The 20,624-nt window shown below is 33.8% G+C and overlaps 1 protein-coding gene across 4 annotated transcripts in view; it reads left to right on the forward strand.

The window, feature by feature from the left end:
- LOC119645369 (cAMP-dependent protein kinase catalytic subunit 3) overlaps positions 1-19,433 on the forward strand; it is a 40,578-nt gene extending 21,145 nt beyond the window's left edge. For all 4 annotated transcript variants that reach the window (XM_038045553.1, XM_038045551.1, XM_038045549.1 and 1 more), the window contains exons 3-8: positions 8,425-8,593; positions 9,812-9,921; positions 10,015-10,260; positions 10,356-10,537; positions 14,224-14,301; positions 18,996-19,433. In XM_038045553.1, the coding sequence (XP_037901481.1) occupies positions 8,425-8,593; positions 9,812-9,921; positions 10,015-10,260; positions 10,356-10,537; positions 14,224-14,301; positions 18,996-19,121 (911 nt within the window). In that variant the 3' untranslated portion in view covers positions 19,122-19,433. The remainder of the gene's footprint in view (positions 1-8,424; positions 8,594-9,811; positions 9,922-10,014; positions 10,261-10,355; positions 10,538-14,223; positions 14,302-18,995) is intronic.
- Positions 19,434-20,624: the final 1,191 nt, after the last annotated feature.

A 20,624-nucleotide genomic window follows, 5' to 3' on the forward strand; every position in this document is an offset into this window, starting at 1 on the left:
ATGGTGATGGTGATGATGATGATGATGATGATGATGATGATGATGATGATGATATCAATAGTAGAAAGTACTTACATAAAATCGTCTCCTGCGATCGCTATGAAAATCTATAATTCATCCATCCATTTAAACATTGCCTTGTCCACTGTTTGCTGATGTCGATTAACTTGTTTTTTAACCACTTGAACTAACAACTTTTGCTATCATGCAACAATTGAAAAACTTTGCGCAAGTATAATACATACAAACATAAGCAATTATACTTACAAAAATACGTACACAGTTGTCATGGGCTTTGTTGTAATGCATCATTATCATTACCAGCAACATCGTAATGAAATGATGATTGAGATTAAAAAAACTTGTTTAGAGCAAAAAAAAAAGAAAAGAAGAAGAAGTGAAATTCACAAATGCATATACCAGAATCGTTCGAACTTTGCATCGGTATATTGCCCCAACGAAAGTCATTCGAGTCTTAGGTCGAAAATGTAGACAGATTTAGGATTGTCCCGAAACCTATATATGATTTTCTTTCGCTAATATTGCTCAATAAGTCGATAGGCTAAGTAAGAAAAAACAATTTTTTTCCTTCAAAAATCAGTCTGACGTTTCTCTTACATTTCAATGTCTTTTATGGCGATCCTCAATATACGCTTCGGTCTCTGCTACAGCCTCGTAATTTTAGCCTAGCGCATCCGTTTGACATATGCAAACCCTTGCTACCCTTGTTAGACGTCGGGAACTCGGTCGATGGGCCAGCAATTTGTCTTTCAATTCATACCGTTAGTTTTGCAACTGTAGTCATCGACATCTCTTGCAATTCCACTTTTCGATTGTGGAGAAAAAGTTAATCATTTCCTTTGGGCGTTCAACGTAATCGGCACCATATACAACGAACTGTTGTTCTTTTTGGCGGAGAAGAGTTGCCATTGCAACTTTTGGATTTTTTTAAAGACGACAGTTATGTGTTTGTCGCTGTAATTATTCATTGATGTGACATTTATATATGTGTATGTATATAGTAGTAGGCTTGTCAAGTCATGCGACGAATTTATTAAAAGTTTGAACGATTCATTCTTCAATATTTATATTGCAGTTGATCTTTTTAATCAGTTTGCATTTGATCGATATCAGAAGACTTTGGTCGATTAGAGCGGGGACGAAACTCTCTCCCATGAAATATCGTGAATCTTCCTCGATGCACTAGTTATTGGCGAATCCTGTATCGATTTTTTCTTTGCTTTAATCACTAGTTTTTGCGTATATGAAGGTGTGTCCTGTCCACTCTTAGTGAGAATTGTTTGAAAAGAAAAGTTGCCAGAACTAAATATTTTTCCATATTACTTCATTGTAATATTTCTCGAATAAGTCTCATGAAATGCTCGTTTAACTAAAAATAAAATAGCCCTAGGTGGGGTCGGATCTCGTAATGCGCGCTATTAAGTTCCTCATTATTCTGTATGTAATTTTAGAAATTAAAAACTATATATGTATATATATTTTATAGGGTGTTTCTGGTTACCCCGTACATCTCTTGGGCCCAATTTAATTGATTCTCGTAGTTAAATTGTCGAGAATAATTAGAGAAAACAGCAGATATCGAGTTCTTTTTCTAGACAAAATTTCGAAGCCATAAGGCACAATACACAGATAGAAAGATGAATTCCGCTATTCACGCTAATCATATCTGTACACAAAATATGTTTATGAGGTTATAGACGCACGTTCCTATGCCTTATAAACCCTTGGGAACTTTTCTTGTTCACATTTTTAATGAAATCTAATACACTTTCGCTATGTTAGATGTAATATTGTGTATTATATTATATATACATACATATATCATATCGTAGTAAGCGTTGAATAGAAAATGATTGAAAGCAAAAATTTAATTGATTCTGTTCATATATGAAATATATAACAATTGTCTACATTCGAGCTAAAATTTGCTAGAACCTTTCAAGTTAAAAGTTCACTCATTTGAAACATTGTTTCCAAATACTTGAAGTTTTCATGATTGATATGCATTTCGAAAGGGCTTCCAAAAAAAGGACAGGAGACAAATAACTCTGATGAGAGATAAGCTCACCATTTAATAAAAACAAGGAATTACTACTAGATGTTCAAAGTCAAATCATAGACGAAATAGGCTTCGTCTTTTGGTTTCGGTCTACAGTTAAAGACACCTGCCAATTAAGTTATAGAGATGAACATGAATAAGCATGTCTTCGGAATTAGGCCCAACGGATGTGTTTAGGCCCTTGAAAGCATTTTCGCTATATTCTCTTGTCTGACTCAGAGTGTTGCGCATACTCCTTTGTTGGGTGGACATAGGACTTTCTGACTTTTTTTACAGAAATCCTGATAATTAGTGTAATGGAAAAATAAATTTTTACACCTTGCATCATTTGCGTTCGTGTGTACGTACGTAACATCTAGATCGATTAAGATAAGTCTACCTTTTATTATACTGATCAATTCGGAATCAGTTTCGGAATCATTTTAGTCTTGTCCAGGCCTTTGGCTGTCTGATGCTGTGTGTGCTTTTCACTTTTCAATCTACACTTTTTAAGATGTTTGCACAACATTTGATACACACACACACATGCATAACAGTGCCCATATTGTATTGGACCACTTTTACGACCATTCTTCTTATACCGTCCTGAAGTCTTTTTACAAAAAAAAAAAAAAAAAAATTGTTTTCAATATTTCCCAATAAAAACGTTTAGAAACTAGTACATAGGCCTATAAAATAAGCATAAAATATTTGGATGGGATCCATTCCTACGGAAAGTAAGCCATTGTAAGAATAAAAAAAGCATAATTTTTAGCACTGTATGATGAAAATTAGTTCACAATACACATTAAATGAAATTAACTGAACAAATTTGATGGGCTTAAGATAAACCCATCTTCTATTATGCCGATCGATTCAGAAAATGATTCTAATCTTGTTTCTCCATATTTAATTGTGTTCAACCTAGGGGTCGTAATTTTCGAGATCTTCTGAACAAATTTGGATACATTGGGTACGTGTTTTGGCCTAAAGATGAATGGTATTGAAAATGGTTGGCGTTGCAGCAGTTTTTCGAATACTTCTGATCCAATACCCTATTCTGATACGTCAGTATAAAAAATCATAGTAATTGGTTGTAGAATTTTCCTTAGTAACAGTATTACAGCTTAGTAACAGTATGTCGCCATTCTAAATTGGTGTAAAAACTTTAAATCGTATGGGACGATTTTTTTAACATCTTACCATAGAACCGCTCCTACGGAAACTGAATCCTTATATGGTAAAAAAGTCTAATTTTGAATACTACTTGATGAAAATTCGTTCATAGTAACAAATTGACATAAAAATTAATCTTATCGAATTTGTACGACGCCCGTATACTCTCGGCAACCCAACCGATATAGGGGTCCTAGTGACAACTAAGGAAGGACAACGACGAAGCCTAAGTTATGCTTAGTTATAACGGGAGCAACTGAAAAATAATCAAATCTTTGAAAAGTAAATTATTTTTGCTGAAATTCCATCACGTTTCTTCTTTGAGCATCTCCCTATAAAGACGGCTTAAATGAAAATTATGCGTTCACGTAAGTGTATCGTATAATTATTGGTGTATTATTAATTAAGCGAAGTACAGGTTTTTATTTTCAAATTTTGTGGCAGTGATGCCAAGTTGGAAATGCAAGTTCCGTATAATGGTGTGCTTTTCTCGAGTCCTCTACCCAAGTTATTTATAGAATATGGCGAAAACACCAATTTTATAAAATGTAGACGAAGAATTTTGCTCAAATTTTAAAAGCACATTTTTTTTATAATTTTGCTTTAGATTAATTTAAACAATGATCATCATCAATATTTATATTCTCATAAAATGAACAAAAAATTGTTAAACACATTTATGTGAATGTACTTGCTACACTCCCATGTACATTATTTACGTAGAATTTTATAAAAATGTTCGCCCTTATTTATTAAATACACAATATCAAAACCGCCGAGACGCATAAAAACATCTACCCACATGAATTAAAAAAAAAAAAGAAAGAAAGAAGTACAGCGGCGAGCAAAACTTTAACACTTGGTTAGTCGCTTTTGTATTTATGCGTCCATGTGTATTCGATAAAACTTATAAGTAGTAAATACGTGCGAAATTCACTTTCTAAAATCGTTATGATATATTGTTTAAATGGCTGATAACGGTCCATAAAAGTCCACATTATGAATGAATGATTTATTTGTGCTTTTCTATCAATGTTTTTTCTTCAAATATATTTCTGTTACGTTTTTTTTTATCGAATTCAATTAAATTCACTCGAATATTGGAGAGAAATCGTTAATTCAAAATAAATATGTTTTGATAAAAAAAGCGATTTAAAATAAAAAAAATTCCTATAAATCAACGTATCATTCAACGTATCATCTATTCCAGATGACTATTTCCTCGCCCTGGAACTCCTTGTTGCCAGAGCACTTCAACTTTTGAGAACATTATGATGAGAAGCGAATCGGTGCTCGAAGAGTTATGAATAATGTATTAAATCGAAGAAATAGTGTAAGATCTGATGAAGACAATTCTCGGGATAGGGCTGAGCGTAATTACTTTTTGCTTAACTGCATTAGTTTTTATTCGTCGTTTCAGCCCCGGAAACCGTAGGTATTCGGCTTTAATATAAATATTACAAGCTCACCTGGACTGCATTGCGGTTTGTGAGATTCTGACATCGCAACACCTCCACTTTTCATCACCAGTCACAATCTAACAGCATCTCCCTGCGAAGCAAGCAGGAGAAGTAAAATTTTGTCCGTGAAGCTTTCCACCAAAAGGGTGCAATCGCGTTTTTATAGCATTTTTCAAGTCCGAAAGTTAAAGAAAAGTTAAGCAAAGCAACAGTCTTCCTTCAAAGTCGCGTTTCGGTACAGTAGTCTGTAGGTTAATCCCTGCATCAAAACAGTAATGAATAACTTCAAAAAAGTTCGTGCGAATATCAAGTTCTGCGATAAGCTAGATGATGATCTATAACCATTGTGCGCGCATATTGTGCCGTAACGATTGACGTACTAAATAATCTGCTAACTGCCGACAAGAATTGAATATACTAGGAAGAGCCGCAAGTTCAAAACTTAGCTTCCGAGTAATGACTTATTGCTTGCTTTTAAAACTTCAGCAGCTTTAGAGAATTTGAAATTCGAAAAATTTAATTAATTAATGGAATTTAAAATTGGAAAAATATTATTAACAAATTTTGTGTTTAAAAGAAAGAAGAAAAAGTCTGGAAAATAATACATACACGAGCACCTACTATTCAACCGCTGTAGATAAGCTTAGTCTATTTTCAAAATGAAAATGTTTTGAAATTAATTGACGAATCATACGGCAGCAGTTACTGAGGCTAAAAGCTCTCAAAGATCCAGATTTCGGCTAATACAATTATATTAATTTCGTCTAAAACGTAGATCTTTTTGTCATCTGGCAAACATTACTGTAGAGGAAAATCTAACCGGACTCAATGGTAGCTGGTTAGTAGAAGTACTACAATATAGTAATTGGTGAGAGCATGGTAATCGGGTCATGCCAGTTGATACGCCCGATAACTATATATCTTGAAGAAAGATAGTCTGGTACTGGCTAACCTTGACGGTATGGTAGAGTGTAAAGGCAAGAGTGGCGTATTACATTTTTCGGAATACAAAGCGCAAAGTAAGGCTAAAGGCTTTGTAGACTCATTTAAGCACCTGACGGGGGTCAGGAGCCCGCTCGCAGGGGTTGTGATGTGCCAGGAAAGTTCGCTGGAAGGTACTTCACCCTTGCGAGGCCCCCTTATTAGAGGATTGTCTCTCCCCACCAGGGGATGATCACTCAACTTAATTGAGTGCCTATGGTTGTAGGCAACCCGTCTGATTAAGGCATCAAACCAGGTGTAGACGTTAAATCCACAGTGCGATCTGGCAAACTGCTTTTGTTTTGTTTTTTTTTTGAAAATAAACAAGTTAAAGCGCTTTATAGTCGGGAAACATCAACCGTTAAGTGCCTTACTATCTGCATCATACACGCTATAAAACACGAAAGTGAAGCTTTGTTTCCTTTTCTTTGTTGTCTTTTCTTTTATAGGAATTAGCTAAAAAGTATTAACCCTACTAAATGTAATAAAAACCTTGCACCTGTGCTCGCCATAAAATCACAATCACAATAATTACAACATTTTACAATACAAATAAAAGCTTACTTTTCACTAGAAGTAAAAATATACCTTTATGGTCCAAACTTGGCATAGTCAATTTACATGTCAAATTACTCGTTATTTCGGGATAGTGTTCATCATTAAACACAAAAATGTTCACTTAGTTACCATATAAAGACTTTGTTTTAAATAAAAATGTTTATACGGGAAGGCGTCAGAGTGCTATTGCTCCAGTGATAGTAAAAGTTGAACATTTTTTTTTAAATAACGCGGCGAATAGCCGTAAAATGTCTTCAAATTATCACAAATGTTGCGATTTGCAGCTTGAACACATAAACCCATGAACAGACATAATGCAGACGGACGGATGGACAATTCTTAAGTGATTCAGAATCAGTGATTTCGAATCTATTGATATAACCAAGAATGAGTCTAACTGAAATCGTTTTTAAATGCGGCCTGCATCCATTTAAGCTTAATATGCCTTTACCTACACCTATGTGGTGTAGAGTATAAATACCAAACTGTTTCAAAAGTAGATATATTTTGTTTGATATAATACTGAAGATAAAGTATGGAATGTGGTGGGTACCTTATTAAAATGTAGATTTCATTTTTGACTGAGGCTTCAGTTCAGTGTTGCTGAATATTCTTGATGCTGCATAATAATATAATAATTACTTGGTTTTTAACTGATGGATACAATGGTACATCAAAATATTGGCATTTGTAATAAAATGGGATCCAATCTTTTACAAGTTGTCACCGCATCAACTAAAATTACTAACGTAATCCTTAATATGCATACGTTTCCTAAGTGACGTTGGCTGGATTTGTTTGACAATCATAAGCCACTTTCAAGCATCGGAATACCGTTTTTCTGCTTATTTTCCATTTATTTTAAATTTATAATGGAATTTGCAAAATTTTTATTATTCCGATAGATAAGCGAAGGAAATTATAAGTACACATATCAGGAGTGCCGCACATGCTAATTTACTTATTATATAATTCAAAGACTCAAGCTAAGTTACAAACGAAATAACGAACTGAAAATGCACGCATTTCGTAGTAGCTAAAATGCATACAACAGAAAATTGCCATGCATAATATTATTATTTACATAAATATATGTTTAATATACAGCATGTAGTACATATTGCAAATAAGTGCACCATACAAGTTGACTCTGCTTAAAGCCATCTATTTTTGCTTTTGCTTACGCGTATATGTGAACGTTTGCTTGTTTCTGTTTATGTTAGAAATTTCGTTTTATTAGCTGAATTTGTGTAAATAAAACTGAATATTGACAATGATTGTTCCCATAAAATTAGATAAAAAAAAAAAAAGGAAAGAAAAATTGCTTGAAAAAACGAGATATATTTTCTCGTTTACAGTTCACCGATCTTTCGTTGACACTTTTTTCTAAATTCATTTTTAGGGAATTGCTTTAACAAATTGACTAAAGGCGCGAGGTATAACAATATATAGAAATGCCGATCTTATCAATCAAAGTGAACTCTTCATCTTCAATTTGATTTGTTACGCGGTTACGATCTCTTCATTTTCTGAATCATAATAGTCTTTAAAGAAATTAAAGCAGTGAAGCAGGGGAAGTACAAAGTTTAGAAAATACAAAAAACTAAAGCTTTAGCCCACATACAGACCTAACCAAGGTGGGGTTGTCGGTCAAGTGAAAAACACGGAAACTAAGAATGTGTTCAGTTCTTGTCTTCTTGAACCGATTGAGGTTATGCAAGTTTGTAGGCGATATTTTCATTTTTGTGCTACGGAGAATATTTGATCGTCAAAAAGACGGTTCAGAATTTTTGATGCTGATCAAAAATATTTATGGGGTCTCTCAAGCTTCATTCCGGGTATACGAACATTTTGACAAAACGAATTTACGCCTCATCCTCCGGTAATGAGTGCAAAAGGAAAAATGTACTTGCGGTCCTTGGGCTCTAAATTTGGACTTTATTCACAATTCAAAGTACTCGAAGAAAGCAAATTAGCAAATAGCGGCAATAGATGAGAGAGAAAACAATGCCGAACTGAGTGAGCGAAGATGCAAAAACAATGTTTTTTTAATTGTGTAAATAGTTAATTCTTCCTTATGTAGCAAATATATGCTTAGTTAATAAATCATTTCAATATGTTTTTAATCAAACTTGATCTGAAGAGATGTATTTTCATTCTTTTTTTTTTTTGTGTTTGCGTTTGTTTTAGGTACGGGAACATTTGGTCGCGTGTGCTTGTGTCGTGATCGAGTGACTAATCAATATTGTGCCATGAAAATATTAGCAATGACCGATGTTATACGTCTAAAACAAGTTGAGCACGTCAAAAATGAAAAAAGCATTTTAAGTGAAATCGACCATCCCTTTCTCTTAAATTTGTAAGTATTCAAGCGTCAAATCATTTCTTGCATTGTGCTATATACAATATTCAACAATTTTTCGATTTCACAGGAAAATCGAGATATTCGTTGAAGGTCTTTTAAAATGCATATAATTTCATGGAGTATAAGATTTTTTTCAAATAAAGATTTCCTTCACGTTATTCCAGTTACTTAAGTGCTTAAGGGTCTTTGCATTCCTATGTCGACTATATGTCTACGTTGTATTTCTTATCCAAATATTTCTACGCCGAAATTATTAATTAAGCAGTTAGTGAGAAGGGAAAGAGAAAACATAAACAAAAATGTAGGGATGCTAAAGGCTGATAGTTTTATAAGCAGAAGGGCCAAAGAATTCTACTAAATTTGCGTTTGAGATGAGAAAGTATTGAGAATCAGTTTTGATTGCACTTTATATACTTTGTTCATGTGCCAACATTTTATATATATTTGACTCCTCCAATTAGCCATATTAAGCCTTTTCTCGCATCATCTTCTTCTATTTATTTAACGATTTTCATCGATATTTCGATTATTTTTTAATCAACTTAATAATTGTTTGGCGTTGATTTGATAATGATGGTTATACCAGCAAAGGCTAAGAGCAGAGATGCGATCGATCGCCCACAGAGGAGACATTGGAAAAGATTAATATCGCTTAAAGGATTTCGCTCGAAGTGGAAGTTTTCCCATTTCATTCTACGCCATGATCCTTCTTCCATATGGGCGCTAACCTTTTCTTCTAAAATTTTATGAAAACAGAAGAGGGATTTTTTGCAAGTTTGTTGCAAATTGTTAAAATTTTTCGTCGGACACGACGGACACATCAGCTATGAAAACGTCGACTAGGCTAGGACTAGGTTGGAACATGTTGAAGAAGTGCAAGTCATATGAAGATATATCCGATTGGCGCCAACCTGAAATTAGAGGGCATTCTTAAGAGCAGTGTATGGTTGCGGCGACTCTTTGCCCATTACGTTATACGTTTAGCGAGCATGTGATGATGACTAGGCGACATAACGCACAGTTAGCAACGGAATCGATTTAATGAAAATGAAATCTGCTTAAAGATGGCCTTTAAGAAAAGTATCAGTGGTGACCTGTTGTATATTTAATGTAATTTTCACTATTCTTTAGCTTTATTACGTACATATATTGTAAACTGATCGTTATCTTATACGCCTTCACCTATGTGCATAAATTCCTATTTATTTTCAGAGAATGGTCGACAAAAGATAACTGCTGCCTGTATATAATTTTCGAATACGTCTGTGGTGGTGAATTATTTACATACCTAAGAAACGCTGGTAGATTTAATACGGAAACCTGTAAGCAAATAAAACAACAAAAAAAAAAAAATATTTTTAAATTGTTGCTATTGTTTGCGCCGCTCATTGAAATGCATTTATTTATTATTACAGCGATCTTTTTTGCTGCTGAAATTGTGTTGGCTTTTGAATATTTGCATTCACTGCAAATAGTTTATAGAGACTTGAAACCTGAGAATGTATTGATTGGAAGGGATGGACATGTTAAAATTACTGACTTCGGTTTTGCAAAGAAATTAAAGGATCGCACTTGGACACTATGCGGCACACCAGAGTACTTAGCACCAGAAATTATACAATCTAAGGGACATAATAAAGCTGTCGATTGGTGGGCGTTGGGTACGATTCTTCCTTTCTATTTTTCAATTTTTTCTATACTATATGTCTGTGAAAACTATCAAACAATAATGATAAGTGTTTGTTGCATATTATAGGTATACTTATCTATGAGATGTTGGTGGGTTATCCGCCGTTCTACGATGAAAACCCATTCGGTATATATGAAAAAATTCTCGGAGGAAAAATTGACTGGCCACGTCACATAGATCCTATAGCCAAAGATTTAATTAAAAAGTTGCTCACGCACGATCGCACAAAACGCTTGGGCAATATGAAAGTAAGTCAATTGATTATTTATATTTCCATCAGCATCGTTTGTTTCCTTCAAAGTTATATCGAAACGCATGTCTCAACTTGGCAAAATCTATCGCAGAATCCCGGTTACAAAAATTATTGAAAATTGCTAGTATTGTCGTTAAAATGGCACAAAGGTGATTAAAAGAGATTTTCATGCTCTTGAACCAATTGGTTCAAGCGTTCTAATTCTGGCAATAAGCGTGCAGGTGAAAGTCTTGTGAAAAAAATTCCCCGCATAGACTATTCCTCTGTCAATAGTGAGAAGTGACCAAATAATATAAAAAAATTATTCAATTTATATGCAAGAGTTATATTTTGCCGATTTGGTGTATAATCATCTCTGTCGTTTATAGTTCTAAGACGTAGTCCGCGAAAGAGTAAAATCCTTGTAGAATAAAATTCCGTAAGGGAAGCCTTTAGCATGGACTTACATAAGTGCTATCTACCACCTTAGAAAAATGATCAATATATTTATGTTAGAAGAGGTTCTAGTGGTAGCGAATCATAGCATATACGCTTTCAAATATTTCAAAGATATTTTTGTGAAAAAATGTTTTAAAAATAACTATGGTCCGTGTTCAAATTGAGTTTCTTTGCTTTGTACGTCACATTTATCATTTATTTATCTAATCTTCATAAGCGCAGAGCGTGTGCAATTAGAATAAAAAAAAAAAAAAAACGAAAAAATTATAGTTATAAATAACATTTCACAAATGGTCCATTAACAATTCATTTATGTATAAACAAATTTAAATAATTATTATTGCGAAAATAAATATAAACTGAAAAAAATTAAAATACATAAAATTGTATTTATATATACATGAATGATTAAAGAAAATACTAAATTTTCGTTTACAAGCCTTCAGGCATTACTTCATAGATGCATGAGGAAACGTAGTAGGTGGTACCCTTGGCAAGATTAGTACAAATTTAAAGGTATCTGCGCAATTTTCAATCTTTACTATTCCTAATTCTATTTTTGCTTAGTACCATATCCAGGCATGTAAGTGCTGTTTATAGCTCTATAGTTAATTTATGGAGATTTTTGCGCAATCAAAACATTTGCTTCGAATATATTGACAATTGTTCAGCGCTACTAACATAAGTACGATTTTTACATCTTTTTTTATACTAGATTTCCTTTCATAACTAATCACATATAGGACTTCGCTCTTTATCGATAAGACAGTTTCTCAGTAAGCTGAGAACGGCAAGAAAGCGGTATCGATTCTTTTGATGAGACTTTAATTTGGACTCTTTGGGAGATAACCTCAAAAGTTCCAGTTGTTGACTTCGCACTTAAATTTGTTTTGCATAAATGTATCTGTTCAATTTTACCACAAATCACACATGGGATTGTACCTATTACCATAATACGTCTACTTCTTTTTAGAAGAATTCGCTCTAGCATTATGAATATATAAGCAATAAGTAAGGGTAGGAGGTTTGCATTGCTTTTCCTTGATTAACTATCATTATACATACACTCACACATACGCATACACATATTAATATAAATCGAAGTGCACACAAATATGTATATAGCGTACGTGCGACATCGCATAAAAAATACGTCATTTGCCTGCGCTAGAACACTTCAGTTTGATCGTCAACAATAGACTAACCGTAAAACAACATATATAGTATACTGCAGCTGAAGCGATTGCATCAATCTACACGGTGGTCAACCTCGTTATATTGTATGTAAGCTTGGTGTGTCCTGAAACGCTCGCAGCAGTACACTGGCAGGGATATATCGCTATATCGCTATTTCTACATCGATTAGTTCGAAACCATTTGGCAGAAAGCGGCCCTGGCAATCACATGAGCGGTGCTGATTAACATCTTGAATGAGATGAGACGCGCAGTATCCATGATAAGAGCAAAAAATGTCAGGAACAAAGAAACGTTCTTAACAACACATAACGAATGCGTGGAGCAGAGTGACGAAAAGTAGACTTATGCTCTTGCTCTCTCGGAGAGCTCACGATATTCTTGATTTGTTACGGTTGCTTTCCAAAATACCTACATGGGTTCGGACTTGATACAGTATTGTGATGCCAGGACTGTGCGGACGTAGAGGAAAATTTTAAAAAGCATAATAAAAAAAATCGAGGCTTGAAGAGTAAGCTCTAAATACAAAAGTACAAGGAATTATGGCGGCTGAGGAAAGGAACGAATAAAAATAAGTAAAGGGAAACCATCAATGTTTCGGCAGAAAAAGTCCACAGAACGCCATTAGCCCTTTTCTAATATTGAAAGTATTATCCAATTCACTGGTCTTCCAGTCAAAAGCAGTCAGGAAAGTTTTGTGTCAGTCGTGGTGGAGATTGGGCTAGTGTGAGTAAAATTGAAAGTTGCAGATGATGGCTACTGGCGTGGACCAGCGATGTACTTACCCTCAGTTCACATAACAAATACACACACGCATACTTACAGACGCGTATATAGCACATATATGAATTAAAGCTTTTTTTCAATATTTTTTTATTTATATATAATAATGTAATTACGAGACCTTATTCTTAATTGACAGCACCTTAATTATAAATAATTAACCAAAAAACATTCGACAAAAAATTTTCATTATTCTTTTTTTCATTCTCGCTTTGACGATTTATGCGTGTACCGCGTGTGTTCTGGAATTGATTGCAAAATTCGTACAAAATAGTACATAACCTTTTCAATTGTTACTATTAACTTGTAGTAAGTAGCTCTTTTCTTAAAGTTCCCTTGGATCGTGGGATATATTTCACCACTCAGACGAATTATTTATAATGCCACTGCAGTGCAAAGAGAATGCTGTTTATTTGCGTGAAGATAAAGTGAGCGTAGGGTGGAGCGATAGAGAAAGTACTGCTTCAATTGACAAAGTCACTGTTCGCAAAGGCAAGTGAGGCCTAATTAACTTTTTGCTCGAAACGAGGAATTTGCTATAAACGTATTGAGTAGTAGAGGTAGGTTAGTGAGAAGGCAAGACGCTTTAGTGATTTGCAGTTTGTCGCACGAATGATTTAGAAAGCGAGGCGATTACATTGTTTATCTCAGTTATGCTATGGAATTGACTACCTTGACTACCTTTTATAGGTACGCAGGTAGATTTCAATTTCGGAATTTGTTTTTTTTATGGCATAGTCGGGCTTGAATGGCTTGTCCGGCTTGAATGTTTCTTGAATGTCTACAGTATTGGTCGATTTTTTCGACATGGGTGACAATAAAGAACATGGAATTTCGTTTCGGTGCAGACAAAGCTACAACTAAAGTATTACCTACGAATTTTTAAAGTATTAGTAATTATCTAATCTTGGGAGAGTTTGAATAGTGCTTTTAGTTTCATTGGTTATTTTCATATTGGATGACAGTTATAGGCCTTCCCCTATGCTTTAAAGTATTGACAATTGTCGACGCCGGCTGTTATTAAATTCATTTCATAATCACTTTGAGTATTATTTTTGTTCTTTTTTATTATTTAAGTCTAAGCAATTAGGGAGAGTTGCAGTTAATAATTTACCCCGGTATGTGAATAACAATTAAGAAAAAAAAAAAAAAAGAAGGAGCTAAGTGATTGTAAATAATGCCGTAGGCTTTGCATACATCTTGATTTCTTACTATGTAAATATATATTAATTGAATATTTAATATGTTTTTGTTTTGCAATTTCAGAATGGGGCCAATGATGTTAAAAGACATCGATGGTTTAAGAATCTTGTATGGCTCGATGTCTATCAGAAACATTTAAAGGTACAGTAAGCTATACGACACAGTATTTACAATTTCTAGTTTCTGTTTCATTTAAATAACATCTGTTAGGGTACTGCTTACAATTGGTTTACGGTATAAGTTTTGTTAGTGTGCTGTCTGTTTCCAATAGCACGTTTCTCTCGCATGTTGCTACGTCTTATTGTTTGATAATTTCTGATAATTTGTGATGAAAATGCATGGAAGAAATCGCGAAGAATTTTCAATACGACCTAATATAATTAAGTTTAAGTAACTCACGCAACGAACTTTAATAAACCACTGATTGCTGGCAAGTAGTTCTCGCAAATGCAATAACTTATTTCTACTAGAACGAACTGAAAAAGTAATTTAACCCTATCAGGGCCACACATCCACGCTTTTACCGAAAACAGAAAGAAGAGTAGTGAAGTGTCCAGAGATAAAGAAAGAATTCGTGGGTTTTGTAGTGCAGAAGCAATTTTGTTTATACTTCGCTCAGATAAAGCATTTTTATTCAAATCAGCTCAGTTCAGTTTAATACACTATAATAGTGTGAGTTTTTGTTGGGACAATGTATATTTTGTCTCAACTAAATTAATAATTTTTATAAGACAATTGTTTGCGTTTCTGAGAATGAGGTTGCACGAGCATGTTTATGGCTAAGAAGGTCTTCATGTCATATTTTCTACATTGTAATTATATATATTTATCAAATTAGTAGACCAAATTTAATTATAGTGGCTGGGCTTTGAGGTTTGTACAATGGTCGCGGCGCATACGGGCATGTATGGGACGATGTAATTTTTGTGAGTTTGAACCTTTCATCAGATCATAAAGCGGAACCGGTTCAGTCTGTCCGAAGGCAGCCTTTGCTTCGAGCAGTAAACTTGTTTTCATTACAAGCCTTTTAAGAAAGTTGATTTTTCTTTTCATACGAAGTTATGGCCTAGTTGGCAAGTTGTAAAGTAGTTTGGGGTAAAGGCGTGCTGTGTTTAGAGATATTTGTCTTTTATACGTTTCTGAAGAACAAGATATAGACTTAGAAAATATAATTGCTTTCAATTTTTTCCTTATCAATATCGCCAAAAAAGTCCGTTTATGAATTTATAATCTTACCATGGTCTCATTATCTACAATTAGCAAAAAGTCGACAAAGACATCTCGGCACTTGTGTTCATCAAAAAATTTAAGCGTTAAACGTGGTTTACAATTTTTCTCAATCTGTCCGTTTGTTAGATGAAATTATGATTACATTCTCAAACGTTCATTTTCATCAATTTTGCCTGGTAAAGGTTTCAAAATTATTAGCAAAATTGATCCGACGGAATCGACCACATCAATGATATATCATTTCCTTTTTTTTTGCTGCCACATAACACTTGCTGCGGTTTGTGCGGATGTATGCAGCATCCAGAAAGACTTAAGATAGATCTATCTTTTATTATTTCAGAGTCCTATTGTGAATCGATCTTAGATTGTTCTCTGTCGCTCTATTTATCTTGTTTTCTTATGTTCAACTTTCAAGATTGCAATTTTCGTGATATTTTGATGACACCTGGTACACCGACTATTTTTGGTCCAAGGACGAACATAATTGAAAATGCTTCGAATCGTACCACTATTTCAATCACTTTCCATATAATATCTTGCCTTGAAAAGTGGTTATATGAATAAGTGGTGTACAGTGTTCAATGGTGGGCCCTGTTTCGCTCTACTATTTTTACTTGTTTACAAATACAAGTGTGAAAAAGAAATTCTGTGGAAAATTTTTGTGGACAGAAGAAAAAGCATCCATTAGGCATTCATTAAAGTATTAGAAAAAAAATTTGTTTTGAAAAATTTTACAAAGTGGCAACGCCGCAATCATTCTGTATAGACATCTTGGGCTTTTAATCGACATTCTTACATCCAGTGAAACATGTAGGGCTTTTTAAAAAAATTTATTATCGTGTAATTGGAGAACGTTTGAGTGAAAATGTGCAATTTTCGACTAAAATGGGCGTTCTTCAATTAATAACAAATGGTTCGAATGTATCGAAAAGATCGTATGTGTTTCGCCAGAGAATATTTTGAAGATGCAGTAAAAAATTCGAATGAAAAATATGAAAACTGTTTGGGCAATGCTGCATGACGATTTCAAAAACTGTGTTTTAAGACAAACACGTAAAAAATTTGTTATTCATTTTTTCTATTAGTCTACGAGTCTTGGAATATAAAACTGCTTTTCCAAGCCCAAATATTCATTGTCCGTTGCTATGTCCAACACATTTTCCTTACGCAATATCCCGAAATTTCAATGAAAAAAGTGTTTGCGGGTAAAGAATTTTTTCCCACCTATCGATTTTATGAAAAATTTACAGTGGTCTACCTACGTCTGACGTATGCTTATTTAACTATCCATCACTATAGTGCAAGAAGGGACGTTGTAACAATTTATCGGAGACTTTTTCTCACTGAGAAGGAATCGCTGGGTATGAAAATGAATTTTACACCATAGCGAATGATTACTACTATCACTATAGTTGTTCGTTTTCACAATATCGGCAATGAGCAAAAGATTTGAATCGGCTTTAATCGCTCAATCATAGCAAGCAAAACAGTTATTATTGTTAATTAAAATTATAATTGTTCAAAATAAATTCCTTAATAAAGGAGCGGCATTGACAATCTTGTGTAACAAGAGAACGGAAATTCCACGCAAAATTTTATACGAGACTTAATAAATTTTCCATAAAGGCTAATTTTATCCAAATATATCTAAATTTGATTGAGTTAATTACCTCAAAAGTCATATGTTATTTGAAGATATTAATTTAATTTAAATATGTTAAATTTATAAATGTATGAATTATGTTGAACAAAAGCACCTGAAAAAGAACGAAAACTTTGTAAAAGTTCAAGCAAATGGCCATTGGTAAGGGTCAAGTGGAATTTTGCCTTCCACGATCCAATTTACTTTGAGTTTATACAAGACCGGATGATACTCCCATACTCCCAAATCCGAACTCCAGGAGCTTGGCAAGTTAAAGCGAATTGTAGAAATCAAAATGTTTACGAGGTTAATGCATTATCTCACTTAATAGAATACGTAGAAATTAGATATGAGGTTCATTTATGCCCTTTTCTCAAGCTCTTTACAAGCCAGGCGATCAATTGTTTTCGGTGCAAGTACCGGATAAATGAAAAAATGATAAAATTGCAATTAATTGACGTTAAATATGATCGTCAATAGTTGATGCATACGGTTAAATTAATAATTTTCCCATCAATAAAACAATATCACTGCGAACCGATCAAGAATCGTTAGTTTGGATTATGTAGTAAAAATCATTATTTTTCAGTCCCGTGCAATCAATACATGTTCAGTTCTATCAGCGCGATTGCACAATTTTTGCGTAATTAACAATACGTGAATTAAAATCGTTAAATAACAAGTCAGAAAGTTATATTCGGCTGGGGCCGAATCTCTTATATCCACCACTATGCAAATCTTTAACGCTCCATGCTCTTATTTACGTCCGCAAAAAAGTGATTGGGATAATATTTGTTCCTTTAGTTCGATCTTTTAGTTCATTCAGTAAAAGGTTTTTAATAAAAAGAAATTTATGCACCATGTCGGGACGCCCATCATAATTAATTTAGAATTAACAGAACCAGCTTTGCGCATTCTACTCTTCAAGTCCTTTTATTTGATACCCATATCGACGGTATTATTAAGATAAAATTAATCCACCAGGTCTACAGGGTCTATCGTAATCGTTTTAGAATTAACGCATTCTTGAGCCTATGGGGAATGTACAAACCGGTTTTATACGTTTGGTCTTGTTTAACTTACGATCAGCAAGCATAACTTATCAGTTTGTGTGGACGCGGTCGATTTATTCCATTTTTGCATGTAAATAGTAGAGACTTCCGAAGAGTAAATGTAGAAGCTTTCGCCCATTTATCTTTCATAGTTTGTGAGTAATAAGCAAAAACCGTCAGTTGCGTTACGTGCTTTGGCCATTTTGACCCATTTTCAATACCAACTTACGCCTAGAATCTTTCAATGTTTCTATCGCATTTAAAGTCGGTATTTTGATTTGTGCGTCCCGAAGAGCGTCAACACTCAGACAAGCAGATGAACAGGCGTGGCTTAATCGATTCACAATTTCCACCCAGATCAAGACTATATATATGTTATAGGGTCTCTGAAGCTTACTTTTGGGAGTCGCAAACATTATGACGATACAAGTGTATTCCCATCTTTCGGTGGTGCGTATAAAAATCATTTCGCGTCATAAAACATTGTAAGTGTACATATGCAACTATAAATATAAATTGATTTCATATGTTTTCATTTTACATTTGATATAATTAATCATCATTTTATAAAAATTGCTAAACATTTCTCTCCACGTAAAGGCATTTTGCTCCGATCTTATGAGCAATTGCTAATAATAACAACCTACACAAACAACCTACACAACAAATAATATTTATTTTTTTATTTGAATTTGCATCAGAAATGTTTAATATAAATAAAAGCATTTTTTTATTTAAGTGCATTCACACGTGGCTAACGACGTGCAGCATGACGTAGATAGTAAAATTTGTTAACAAAAATGGAAAGGACCATTCAAATATTGATATGTTAATAAAACAAAAAAAAAATAAAAATAAAAAAACAAAAAAAATATAAAAAATATTTCGTTAAATTTTTTTAAACTTTTCAGGCGCCCATTGTACCTGAAGTTCAAAGCGAAGGTGATACCACTCATTTTGACGACTATCCTGAAAAGGATTGGAAACCAGCCAGATCATTAGACCAATCGGAATTGCAGTTGTTTATTGACTTTTAATAGCTTTGATTGCTTCGGCGGTTATGATATTTATTTAGTTTTTTATTTTGTTTTATAATTTTAAAAAGCCGATACGTGCTTGTTATTACGGCTTGCACTCGCCTAGTGCGGCTAGTAATACATTAGTCATCTGTGGGCGGGCGGAAGCGTAAAATTTGTAGAAAATTTGTTTTAATGTTAAATTTTATTTGTAATTAAATTTGTTTTATTGTTGATATTTCTAATTTATTCTCATTACCGCACGTCGGACAGTGCGTCGGTGTTCTATTGTACTATTAGAATCTCGGCCTGCAACTTTATGCTTAGAGTAGTTTACTTTAATACTAAGAGAATTTATTTATGAATTTAATAAATTATGCTCTATTTACAAAAAGTTCTTGTAATTTTATTTAATTAATTTTTGTTGGTCTTTAGTTTTAAACAAAAAAAAAAATTATCCTGATTACATCAGTTAACCGATCATTACCATTTTTATCGCTGAGAATGTGAGTATGCGCTCTTAACGAACTCTTTAACACACACACACACACACACGCACAGTTTTTGTTTAACGATTTTAGTTCTCTGTGACGCGTCAGCCTTTGTCCGTTGTCCAATTTAATTATGCTCAAATGCTTTAATTGTTGACAAATCAGCGAAATGTGTGCAACGAGTTGTCAATTCCTGATCCTCAGCTTAGAAAAGGGTGAAGGGTGAAGTGGGCAGAATCTCCTTATAATAATTTTTATGAGCGTAAATAATTCTGATAGCATGGAAAGTGAACTATATATGAATACTTCTTGTTTCTTGATCCCTGAAGGCTTATGTTTATGTGTTGTTCGTAAAGAATCGTCTCTGAAATCGGGAAAATTGAAAACTAAAACGTTCTGTAAACTCTATTTCGAGGATAAGTATGATGACCAGGGGGAGCAATGGATCCTCATATATGCCTTTTGATGTGTTAGGCAGGGCGCAAAGTCGCTTGAGAAAGGTATAGCAAAGAAAGGTGAGTATGGTGGCGATATATCTTGTTCTTGTAGCGGAAAAAAATTTCAATTTTTGCGGATCACGGCTATCAGCTAAATGAAGAATTTGTACAAAAATGGAAAAGATTTACTAATATTCGAATAAATTGCTTGGAACTTGATCAGTTTCAATTCATCGAAAAAAAGTCGCTATACTCATGTGCCGCTAATATATCTTGAGATTTGGCTTGAGATATTTGGGCTTGAGGAAAGCGCTTTGAAAGTTTCAATTCAATTCAATTTAGAAACATTGGGGTTTGAAAATTTTAGTGTGCACACGGCAGGGCTATGCATGTAAATTTTTTATCTTCACTTGCAATTTATGTCTGCAGACTTATTAACTAAAAATATCAGTAATACGCGTTCAAGGCTATCTTCGAAAAATCGAGTTTTTGAAGAATTCAAAACTTTCAACATCTTACACAATCAATAGCCTACCAAGATAGATCATATATTTGAGAGTTTAGTGACTTTGCTAAATTATAATTAACAGCAAAAG

The sequence above is a fragment of the Glossina fuscipes genome, unplaced genomic scaffold (genome assembly GCF_014805625.2).
Source record: "Glossina fuscipes isolate IAEA_lab_2018 unplaced genomic scaffold, Yale_Gfus_2 1, whole genome shotgun sequence".
NCBI lineage: Eukaryota > Metazoa > Arthropoda > Insecta > Diptera > Glossinidae > Glossina > Glossina fuscipes.